Source organism: Neolamprologus multifasciatus, chromosome 7, assembly GCF_963576455.1.
Source record: "Neolamprologus multifasciatus chromosome 7, fNeoMul1.2, whole genome shotgun sequence".
Taxonomy (NCBI): domain Eukaryota; kingdom Metazoa; phylum Chordata; class Actinopteri; order Cichliformes; family Cichlidae; genus Neolamprologus; species Neolamprologus multifasciatus.
Window position 1 is genome coordinate 14993962 of NC_140445.1, and position 12758 is coordinate 15006719.

Below are 12758 nucleotides of genomic sequence, written 5' to 3' on the forward strand. Positions count from 1 at the left end.
ATTTGCTCCTTTGTGCAAGGAGGAACAGAGTGAGTTCTGCTATAGCCCTACAAAATCACCTCCAGCAGGACATTGGTGTGAACGTCTGACCAAACAATCAGAAGCAGACTTCATGAGAGTGGCCCGAGAGTCCGACATCCTCTGCTACCGGTGCTCACTTCCCGGCACTGTGAAGGCCGATTGGTATATACCACAGAATACTAGAAATGGCAGGTCCACCACTAGTGCCCTGTGCTTTTAACACAGGAGAGCACATGTGACAGACCTTATGCTAGCACAGTGGGTCCTAGATTCATTCTGGTGCCGTCCTCATGTGGTGAGGTATGCAGCCAGTTCCTGGAGGATGAAGGAATTGATACTACTGACTGGGCCTACATGACCAGGACATTATTAGAAATATTATGTTTTGCTCCATCTGAGAGTAATCTTTAAATCAAGTCCTCCGTAGATTAATATTTTTTTATTTCCATCACAATGTGGCGTCCTTTCATTCCTAACACATTACACACATATCAGCATTTTTCCCATTGAGATCTGATGTCTTTTCAAAGAGTTATTTTAATTTTGTTGATCAGTGTATTTAAAGACTTATGTTTTTCTTTGGACACTGACAGTGTTTCAATTAGCCTCCTACACAGATGGAGAGGCTGACCTTCCGCTTTTAAAGATGTGAAATGTTGCTTTAACACATAAGCAAATTATACATAAATTTGTCACATTTCATTAAAAATGTGTATTTTTATTCTGAATATTTATATTTTCAGTGAATTCAGTGACATGAATTTAGATATTGAAATCTTTAACCTTAGCCTTGACATTTTATTTAATTCTTTTTTTTTTTTTTCTATATGACTAGTAGCGCAAGAAATGAGCAGCTCCAAGTAGATGATGGGTGGAGATTATTCCCATGTGAATCAACACATTAAAAATATAATTAGAAATTTTCAGTTAAATACAAATGTCCAAAAAACTCATTGATCAAGTCGGTAAATATATGTCTGTGCCTTTGTAAGAGTTTTAATAACAAAAGCCAACACAGATGCCATGAAGCACCTTTTTAAAAGCAATATTAAATCAAAGATGACAGATTTATTAACATTTATGCACATTTACATCATTATTTTCAAAGAAAGTGATTTATATTATTCACAATTAATTGTAAAATACAATATTCTTCCATTAAGTTGCAAAAAACATAGTGTCATGTGCAGAATGCCACAGTTGGTCCATTCATATGTAAAATGCAAAAAAAGGGTAAAGAACACTCCTAGCACTCGATGCTCGTAAACGGGCAGACCACACACACTTGTGCAATGTCGTCGTATTCGTACGTCCTCTTCAGAAATGTATCTGTGAGCCTCAAACCAGAAATGCTCTGAAACAAAGAGGCAAACACACGAGTAAGTCGGTAAAGAGCACTTTGATCTGAGCACACGGTCAATTGCAAAGTCTGGATCGTACCTGCAGACCCTGGACAGAAGACAAGACTGTGAGGGGCAGTGAGAGGAAGGCGCCAGGACTAAGTTTCCCCAGCTGTCGTCCTGATATACCACACCAATGGATAGAACTAGTATTACACATCTCTAGCACCAGGTCCATAGTTCTTTCACTGCAATATCAGAAAAGCAGAGAAAAGCTGGTTATTATGGGCTAATTCAACCCCTCAGTGAACTGAAGGGGTTGAATTTGCATCTATATACAAGATTTTTGCATCTTGTATATAGATGCAAAAATCTATATACAAGAAGCAAGAAACAAACAAAGAGTATGTGCAATGGTCAGTTGTTATTGAAGTGACACAGGTTTGGTCAGCTGAGGGGTCAGAGGTCAAAGGTGAGGTTGACACTCTCCCCAGCTTTAACACTGACCAGCTGAGTCTGCTGCTGTGACTCTGCCACACTGGCAGTGATGGCATAGGTTGTATTATGAGGGCGATTTCATTTTTCAGGGGTTTCTACCTGCAGTTGGTGATTTTACAGATGATGTCAAAAGGTTCTTCAAGGTTGACAGTGTCAGGAATCAGGTCTAAAGACAGCCGAATATCTCCATACCCTGGAGCCTGGAGGACACGTGGGGATTAAACTGTATTAAACGTATTCATAAGAGGATAAGTGAAATGAGCGCCTCTGTTCTAGCAGTAGGCTAACAGATCAAGATACCATTCTTTGCAGCTGACTGGTCTGTAGCCTCCCTCTTTCTCCAAGATTGGTCTTCCATACAATGTCCAGCTTGCCTATGACCGTCACTCCCTTGATGATGCCAGCCTTCTCTGCGTACTCCGGCTTTGGCTTCAGGCAGTACAAATACTGCCGTGTGTCCATAGGCTGCAGGTAGGACATTTTCCCAAATGTGGACTCTCTGCAGAGGAAAAGTTACAGCTGAGTATTGAGTGTAAAATGTTATCAAAAATAAGGACACGTGTGTGTTTGTTTTACCCTTTGTCTGCTTGTGTGACCGTGTTGAGCTCTGTAACGTTGTACATCATGGATGGCTCTAAAGACACTTTCTCCATGAACATTGGCGAGGTGGTAATGTTCTGAATCTGCGCTTCCAGGAACACTTCATCTGTCTGAGCGCAGAAGCACAGCGTCACACTAACAGGCTATTTCATGTTAGCCTTTATAACAAGTTGCATAATCTCCAAGGTGAACTGAGCAACATGTCAGGTATTAACAGGCGGGTTAGGGCTTTTGCAAATGTGCCAGCTTCAAAAGGATGAGCTCATATTTTAAAGTTTGTCTTAAAACAATATTCACATGCTCACAGAGGCTGTTAGAGTTTCTTGTGGTTATTTCCCCGAGGGAAGTGGGTAAAACCTCCTGTTCCAGCAAGCACACTTGCTTCATTGGTTCTCACAGCACGTGTTACTTCTTTACCGGGGAGCACATCTGTGACCCGTTGTCGTCACAAATGTGCTCTGAGACTTTGAGGAATGATACTAAAAATATAACTTCTGACGCTGTGTAAAAAGAAAAGACAGACCACAGATGCTGCGAGTGCTGCTCTTGAAAGCAATTAATGTTCTACTCACTGAAAATGACAGAGAGCAATCAGATTTTTCTGTCTTCTTCTAGGAAACGTATGGAAGTTTCTCACAGCCAGCATGGACACCACAGATCACAGGAAGCTGTAACTCTTACAGACATCTGAGAGGTGTTTTAAGACAGACTTAAATGTGAACCTTAAATTTCTTTGGTCATATAGGAGTTATACATTGAATGTCAATGAGAAGACTGGCATTAAAAGAAAAACTATAACTGAATCCTATTAAGTTTGCTCAGTGTACCTTTGAGGACATTAGTACAATTGTTGGTCAGCAGGTGCACAGTACGGGCTGCACAGTGAAACATTCGTTTATCAAACATCAAAAAGTTTGGCTTATGAAAGTATGTTTAGAAATGTTCGACTTTATTTGTTCAGTGCTGTCAAGACAGGAAATGTGGAGCAAGGTAACGCCAGGCAGTAAATGTTTGGCTGTACTGGTTTAGATCTTATGGTGTACAACTATACTTCTGGGGCCACTGAGCCACCCTAGTTATGGGTTCTTAGAAAGCTCAGAAAAGTTCTTAGAGGCTTAAACTAGAAACAAAAAATAGAAAAAGAAAACTTTTGCAAGTGTACACCGATTTTATAAATCTATAAAATTGGTCAGCTCAAAAATGAAACCAATTGGAAAGGTGAAAAGTATTGGTATTGTGTAGTAACAAGCCAAATTCAATACTGCTGCTCAGTCGCTCAGCAGTAACTAAAACAATAAGTTTATTAATATTTGAGAGCAATCATTACCAGTTAAGAGTACAGTTATTTACTTGCGCAGAGGCATAATAAATGCATCTCAAATGTAGAATCAGAGTATTTTCTTAATCCCTGAGAAAATTATGTTGTCACATAGTAAGAATTTAGATGCCTGAAATGCGGAGAATGTTCTGCTTTCCTATTTTAATTAGGAAGCTACTTGATGTTCTGGTTGATCAACACTCAGTTGTCTTTACAACAGTAAACTTGTCTGTGCAGCCACAACTGTAAAGTGAGAAACAAAAAGAAGGAAGCGTGGATTCGTTTGTGCCTGTTATTCATAAGTGACTTGATCATTCTGAGTGAAGTTAGTGTGAAATCAGCCAAACCTCACATTTTAGTGCTTATAGTCAAAGACTTCTGTCATTGTTGGCTGTTTAACTATTGAGAGCATAATTGTAGTGATACAAAAGTTAAAGTGGACCTATTAAATTGCTTTTTGTAGCTCAATATTTTATTCTCAGACTGCACTAGGGCAGCGTTTCGTGATTCACAGCACAAATTAAGTAACTTTGCTCTGATTGGCTGACCCTTGCAAACAGAAGGTTGAAGAGCAGGTGGGTGGGGCTTCTGCGCTTATAGTCTGAGCTGTTTGATTAGATGGCCACATTAGGGATGTCCACTCTCTATGACAAAGGAAAAAACCTTTGCACACTGGCAGCCCTGAAAGGTCAAATGGAGTGCAACTTAAGGAAACACCAGCTAACAGAAAAACACTGTAAAGTAACGTGCGTTTTAATCACATGATTCATATCATAGTGTAGATACATGCTTGCTATTAGCCGTTTACTGTTGTGTGTGCTTTTTGCAGAGGTTTTTTGTTGGTGTTTAATAGGAACAGCATATGAAAAGAGTAATAGGTCCACTTTAAAAACGAGCAGCGCTGAACTTGCGCTGCTACATAATCATTCACATATAGACGAATAGATACGAGATTAATCATAGCACCTTCTGTGATGCTAACCCCAATCAATGCCGTACCCACTCACAACAATGTGACACCACAAACACTGTGCAGGATCAGTTTGAAAGAAGAGGAAACAAAGAGATGGCAAAAGAAAAAGAATGGAAGTTTATGTCAAGGGGTAACAAACAACTGAGTCACTGAAGATCTTTTCTATATTCAGACTTTCTTCCATTCTTTTACTTTGCACCTTTTTATGAGCTCAGAAAGAAAGAGTGTCCATCGCCAGAAATGATTAGTAGAAGCTAATGTTCAGTGATGATAACAGAAGAAACAGTTACCACAGAACTGAGGTCGCTCTAATGGAGAAAATAAAATACAAGACAAGACACAGTAAACAAATGGAGTTACATGCCAATGTTGATGACAATGAATATTTGCAATACACAAAGCTACTGATATGAGAGAGAATTAAAAAAAAAAAAAAGGGGGGGGGGGAGGAGCTTAATCCAGGAAAACCACTTATCTCCAGGATCATTTATTCATCTGGAGGCACACAGGTTTTCATGGAGGCCTAACTAATGCTAACTGCCTCTATTGCAAATGTTCCTGACTATGAAATGAAATATGATATGAAATAAGAGCTTCGCAATGCTGCTTGAGAAGAGCTAATTTACCTCTGCGTTGTAGAACTTCGTCTTCACATCCAGAGGCTTCAAAACCTGATTAAAAATAGATTGCAAGCTGAACACTGAAGTTTTCTCATAAGATACCGCCATCGAGCTGAAAATAATATTTCCATGCAGTACTGTTTAGTCCTGGAGTTTTACTGAAAGTGGGAGTCAGAGTGACAGAAATTCATCTAAAGGAAAGGCAGCAAGGCTACAGCTGGTTCTTGAACTGAGGGCAGAAGATTGCCTGACACCAAACCCACACAGAGGAAGGCAATCTGTTGTAGCTCTGTGGCATTTCTCCACTCATCTCTAAGCTCACTCGTGACTTGACAACCATCTCCTAATTAGAACACTGAACCATAACTTACCTGGAACTTGAAGAACTTCCTAAAATAGAGCTTCTCCCCTTGCTGGGTGGTGTAACTGACTGCACAAACTAAGCTGGAAATGTGAAAACAGCAACAAACAAACAGGATTATTATTTTTCTTTTTATTACTGGTGAGTTGGGAGAACATTTCGGGAGTGGGAACACTCACATGTGTGTCCCAATTTCTTTGACTTCATGGTGAATGACATCATCGATGCAGCATTCGGGTTTGAGCTCTGCGACTGCCGAGTTTGATGCGGAGAGATTCAGCCTCTGCGAGCTCGTCTGTAGATCAGCCTACATATGGAACCACATCGTGATTACGTGCAAATGGAAGACAAAGCGCACAATCTGAACTGAGCAGGTATTCCTTCTTTACAGTACCTTCACCAGAATGTCTTTAACAACTTGGCTGCTGTCATTATGTACGCTTATGTAACTGGAGAAGGTCTCGCCGAGGAATATATTTCTGTATGATGTGAAGACAACAATTGGTTTTTTTTTTTTAAAAAAAGCACTTGCTGCTGTTTTTAACTTTAAAGAGTTACAGCTGATTGGTGTTTTACCCAAAGTTCTGTGGTAATGTGAGCATCTCTCCCAGCATTAAGGTCTCTGCGCCTTTGATGGTGGAGGGATCCTGCTTCATAAGCTGACCAAACAAGCCCCCTGTGGAGACAAAAACATGGGTAGGTAGGTGTCATGGATATGTATAAAGCAGTCCAGAATTTGGCTCCCGCACATGAAATTTGAGTCCTCACTAAAGATTTACTATTTAGAGGATAAGTGATATGAAAACAATAAGATATATATCTACCTGCACACTAACAGAATTAGCTTTGGAGAAACATAATGTGTGGATATCTAACAGGCAGATGCTCTTCTGATGCTGTAAGGCAGCACCGCACAAAGTGAGCGCTCAGTTTGCTGCAAGGAGAATGAGAAAGCTAAAGAAAGACGCTTTGAAGATGAAGTTTCAAAGCAGACTGAACCTGAAAGGTAAAACCATTAGGTTTCAGCGTCTCCTTCTTTCCTTCTAATAACTCCGCCTCAAACATCTTGTGTTCAATTCACTGAATAATATGTACTGTGGTTAGTTTTGTGACAGGTTCTAACATCTTAATATAATAAGTTTCCACCTGATGCCCTGAGAATCATTTTCTCTTCATTAACTTTAATGTATTTAATAAAGACATGTAAGATTCTACCCTGAATATTATTAATATTTTTTGAGTACAGTTATTTTTTTTTTTAACTGTCATAACTTCTAAAGGACTGAAAAATACATTTTAAGACTGTAACCAAATCAGTTTCACATCAACTCCTACATGCTTGATCACAGAGGGTCTCGGGGTTTCAGTGGACTCACAGTTTGTGACAATGTTTTTTTTTTTGGCATATTCACTTCACTCAACTCTGAATGGGGAAATCCAGAACTTGTGTTCAGTTCAGTGTCCCTTGCTGATACTCAGATCACCCAGTGATGTGTGTGTTCATATTGGATTTAAAAAAAGAAAGAAAGAAAGAAAGAAAAAAGACTTAAACTAAACTATTACACAGAACACCAGTGTGTTTCTCCATTTCACAGCTATAGGATACATTTATGTGTGTTAGAAAAGGACTAGATTAGAAAGTGATTATAATACAGAAATAATTTGATTAAATTTACAATTCAATTTTATTTATATATATATTATATTTCTATAATATATAAATTATATTTATATATAGCAGCAAATCACAACAACAGTCGCCTGTTGGTCCATATGTATAATGTAAGATAATACAATATTTTACAATATAAATATGGACTAGAAAGTAACAGAAGACAAGCCTGGTGTCAAAACGAGCCTAACAGATGAGATCTTTTATATACTGTTACTTTTTTTTGAGCAACCATTATTCCACATGGGTTTTTGACCCTTCCAAAATATGCTCAAATACATTTTTTTCAAGTTTTTCCTCCATTGAATTTTAATAAACAGATTAAACATTGAGAGTACCAATATGTGTTTCTGTCAACATTAGACATCATACATATGCTACTTCACTGAACCCTTAACCCTGTATTCTATCTGAAGGCCACCAGATGGCAATAGCTGCAGTTGTAAAAATACTTATTTATAATATTGAGGTAAATTTTTACTTAATATACTAAAGTTATGGTCCCAGAAAAAATCCTGCTAATTCTAAAAGGGTCAGCTGAAGGTACCGAATGATTTTTCATTTGACCCAACAAGTTTCCAAGAAAAAGGAATGTTTTTATACTAATGCAATTCATCTTTAAATCTCTTTAAAAATAAACTATAACTTCCCTACTACTACAACCTAGACTCGTCAGCCCATTTTTGATTTATATGGACTTCAATTACCACTGCACTGCTCTGTGCTGCATTCAACCAGAAGGAACTAGAATTACTGCTTAGCTGTTGAATGCCTCTGCCAGCCAGTCAGTAACTCATTTAATAAATATAATGATGATTCTGAAGAGGTTTAATAAGAAGGTATAAACTATACTGATGTTTGGCCAATAAAGGTTTAACTAATGACAGCAGGCAATCCTTCAAATATGGATGTTGCTACAAAAATGCCAGAAACAGATGCATAGCACACACATTTTTAACCCAGCAGCAGAAAAGGTCTTAAATAACTGTAGTTTAAAGATGGAAGATTATTGTCACAAATATAACATCTTGCTAAATTTTTGCAAAGCTGCAAAGCTAACCTTTGACCTTGTAGTTGTCACTTTAATCCTTTTAGACATTTTTGCAAACATTTTGACATAATTAGCAAATTAACTATAAACTACTACACCCACCCCAACACAGACACACCTGTTAAGATTCCAGGTTTTTGTGATGTTAATTAGACAACAATAAATGATTTCAAAATGCTCCCACCTTCAATGTGAGCTATAACCCGTACAATCATTTGAAAAAAGAAACAAATCTGTTCGAGGAGAAATAAAAAAAATAAAATAAAACAGTGTGCACTCTCTTAAACTACTTCACGTTATTGAATCACAGCGTTCAGTTTTCTTGGGTACACACTCGACATCAGTTAAAGAGACTGATTAACCCCCAGGTAAAGTTCAGGCGTTCTAGTAGGATTCGCCTGACATTTACTCACTTGCCTGCTACATGAAAAGTTTGGCAGCTTCGCAGAGAGCTTGCAAAGCATCACACTGATCTTATCAGTCGCCAAACGTTTACAGAAATAAATTCCATTGAATATACCACAACACAGAGCACAGTAAAGACTGCGTCATCAAAAAAGTGAAGAAAATATGGGATGACAGTGACACTGCAAAGAGCTGGACTGGATGACTGTGGTCTCATTTTTTAACATTACAAAAACCTGGCACTTTTACAGCGGTGTACACTTTTTATATCCACTGTATGGGCAAACTCAGAAAACATAACTCAGTGGCTGATAGGGAATAATAAAACAACAACAGAAACTTCTGATATATCAGAAATCTGTTCACTATTTTTATTACATATTATATCAGTAATAAAGCTGACTAAATATTAACTGATAACTTGTGGCAATGGGGTGGGATTAAATAAGTGTGTACTTCTTCCCACTCCCTTTCAACATGTAAATGAATCAGAACAGTAGCTAAATTGAAATGTATTGACTTTTGTATAGTATTTTTTTCTCTCTCTCTTATTTTCTTTACTAAATGTAACTGTATATCGTTTACATGTTTGAAATAAATTAACAACAACAACAACTTTAATGTGTCTACCTCTGTTTTATAGCATTTGGACAAGCTTGACGCCATGAAAATATTAACCATTTTTTTCTTGCCCAACAAGTACTCTATTGCAGACACAGTATCTCGTTTTCGTTTGTAAGCTGACTTGAGTGGGATTTCCTGGTGCAACCACAGAGGATGTTTAAATGAGTGTAAAAAAAAATTGAGGAAGCTGCCTGACCAAGTTTGGCCTCAATACTTGTGTTATTTCCTGTAGTGGAGTGCAATGCTGACGTGGACCTCTGAAAAACAACAGCATTTAAAAAAACAAAACATAAACAACAAAAAAACACTTATCACTCAGCATTCAGCTTCACAATGCTTGACTGTGAGTTTCTCGAACACAATCATGAATTTACAGAAGTTGGGAAAAATCTCTCAGATTGTTGTATATGCATGTAAAAAGGTGGAGATTTAATGAAAATGAAGCTTTTAAGCCTTCAAACAGATTTCTCCTTGAATTAACTTTTCCATTTTACACAATGCAAACAAAAGCATTAGACTACCAATTTAAAAAACAAAACAAAAACAACAACAACAACCCACAGGCAAGGGATTATACCATGGACACAAGGCCGTTGTTTTACTGTTCATGCCTTATTTGATCTTCTGCGTCCTGATAAACATGAGTATGAGACCTAATAAACTGTCATTACTATGAGTGGTGGTACAGTGGCTCAGCCATTGTGGTTTCCTCCTACTATCCCACGTCCTGCACTGGATTGGTTAACATCAACTGAACTAATTGGATTTTTCCTGATAATATCATGATGCTCAGTCTCACAGACCTGACCCCTGTTGTTCTCGTTTGCTACAGTTCTGCTAAAGAATATGGAGTGAAATTCATTTCAGGCTCGGTGGGTGGAACTCTGTCTGCAAGTTTAAACAGGCTCACCTGGCAGATCTCGATCCTCGCACGTCACCGGCAGGTTTGTGAAGAGTGTGGGCTTCGTTAAGCGCATCACTGTAAAGTAAAGTGACACTGGTTAGCAGCCAATTAGTGACCAAGCTGATATTTTCACATGGATTCAGGAGCCTGCATTCAAGAATGAATGCTTACCAGTTACTGAAATTACCCACAACAGGTGTGTATCTAAAGATTATTTCAATAAAGAATGAATCTGCTGACAAAGAGAAGTTCCGAGTGGGAAAGTGGTGGTCTGACATTTTAATTGGGACGGCATAAAAAAAATTTAAACGCACAAATTATACAGGTTTTGTGTGAAGGACAATTATGTTACCTTATCTGAATACAACTTTAACAACTCCCTCTCTAGGTAAATGCAGTAAGCCTAAAGTTGCAGAAGTTTGTTTAATAGTCTCAAAACTGTTGTAAGATGCATTTCTTACACGCTGTTCACTGATAAAAATTGTAACTGCCTAACAGATAAAATGTTCTGCAGTCCTCACACAAATGTCAAAGCCCGGGTCCACGAAGTGCTCTAAAAAACAGGGAATAAAATCTTCCCTTCGCTACTGCATAAAACCTGTAGCTGTAGCAGCTAATACTTGAGCAATACCGTTAGTATTCTGACTGCTGCACAGTTTGCAGGATATCACTTATGCTCAGAATTTCTTTTTGCGGGTGGTGAGCTGAAAGCTAACAAAAAGAAACAGGAAAATGAACACTTTAACTTCCCAGAGTTCTTTCTTTGAGTCAGATTCAGATTAGAGCAACTAGAAGCAAAAAAAATGTTACCTCGAGAAAAAAAAAGTCCAACCCAAGCAAACAAACAAAAAACGAATTAGTGCAATAAATAAATTAGCTGCAACTACTAAGAGCACAAGAGAGAGTTAGCTTACACTATGACACAGTTCCTTAAGCTACACTTTGCTAAACAGGGTCTTTAATATATGTTTTAAGCGCCCCAAACGAAAAGAAAAGTCTTTAAAGTCGCATCACTGGCCATCAGCCTTGTTTACACCTTCACAAAAGTAAATGCATGATACTGCATTAGCTAGCGCTACTAGCAACTTGAAGCAGCAGCAAATGACAACAGCGCGATACACTGACACATCTAACCACAAAGACAACCTCTGTAGTCACAACATATATGTTAACAGTAAAATACCTTTTAATGCGAGCAGGTGCTCCTGTTTCGCCTGATTTACATCCATTTTGACAGTGAAAACAGCCTAATCAGGGTGATATTAGCCACTCTGCTAGCTGCTTGTGTGACAGGCAGTTTCTTCTTCGTCGTGTCATTTAGGGACAGGATGGACGCCCCTGACATGTTATACTGCCTCCAATAGTCCGAGATGGGCGTTACAACAACAGAGAATCTTTTCTTTTCTTTTCGTCACCGTTGATATTAAGTTGTACTTTAGTCAATTTAATTTATATTACCATATGTTTTATTCGTAATCCAAACCGCGAATAAATAGATAAAACGTGATATTAATGATAAACGTCACTGACATCTAGCGGCGAGAAGAGGCATTACATTCGGCCATAACCTCTGCTCCAGGCCTCGAGTGCCGGTGTCCTGGAGGTTTTAGATGTGTCCATGATCCATCACAGCTGATTTAAAGGGCTAAATGACTCCTCAGCATTTCTTGAAGTTCTCCAGAGGCCTGGTAATGAACTAATCATTTGATTCAGGTGTGTTAACCCAGGGTGCGATCTAAAACCTGCAGGACACCGGCACTCGAGGCCTGGAGTTGCCTACCCCTGGGCTAAACACTATAACTCTTTCACGGATACTTGTGATCCAGTGCCTAGTAGTCTCTAATATTTTAGAGCTAATAACAGCATCTGTACATGTTCTGTTGCTTATGTTGTTTCTTTTTTGTATGAATTTCTTCTGTTCAATTTGTTTTCTTTTTCTTTTTTTGCAAGGAAGGAGAAGAAGTGTGTCTCTCTCAATCTACACATGTGGTAGTTGTCATTTTGTGGATCTGTCTCAGTGGCTGCAGTCACAATGATATAAAGTTGCTGCTGCAATTTATTAAAAATATTTGTTTGATTAAAAGACTATTAAATAAAAAAAAATAAGACTATTCTTAGAAAGTTAAATCTGAATTATTGAGCTACAATAAAAGCTAGAAAATACAAGACCTTTAGAATTATAAAGAAACTTTTGCTGCTTCTGGGCATTGCAAGTCACTTTTCGGTAAGATTATGAAGACAACCAGCCCATTGTGCACACACAGGAAATGTGTTAGTTTTGCTTCCACAGGCACAGCTTGTAAGCAGCACCAGTGTTTTCATCTGCATGCAGCAAACGGAGAAGCTGAGCTACAAAAAAGCTACAAATTTG

At 38.2% G+C, this 12758-nt stretch overlaps 1 protein-coding gene across 3 annotated transcripts; it reads right to left on the minus strand.

Moving 5' to 3' along the window:
• Window positions 1-991: 991 nt before the first annotated feature.
• Window positions 992-11716, minus strand: trappc13 (trafficking protein particle complex subunit 13). 3 transcript variants are annotated; one of them, XM_085165052.1, is made up of 13 exons: window positions 11571-11716; window positions 10394-10462; window positions 6308-6407; window positions 6126-6210; window positions 5911-6038; window positions 5742-5814; window positions 5377-5421; window positions 5041-5058; window positions 2436-2569; window positions 2160-2358; window positions 1959-2059; window positions 1462-1609; window positions 992-1375 (listed from the first exon to the last, which is right to left on the minus strand). In XM_085165052.1, the coding sequence occupies exons 1-13, from the start codon at window positions 11614-11616 to the stop codon at window positions 1268-1270; spliced, it is 1254 nt and encodes a 417-aa protein (XP_085021178.1). In that variant the 5' UTR covers window positions 11617-11716; the 3' UTR covers window positions 992-1267. The 3 variants fall into 3 exon arrangements, with proteins under 3 accessions (XP_085021178.1, XP_085021180.1, XP_085021179.1); XM_085165054.1 differs by lacking the exon at window positions 11571-11716 and adding an exon at window positions 11302-11513; XM_085165053.1 differs by lacking the exon at window positions 5041-5058.
• Window positions 11717-12758: the final 1042 nt, after the last annotated feature.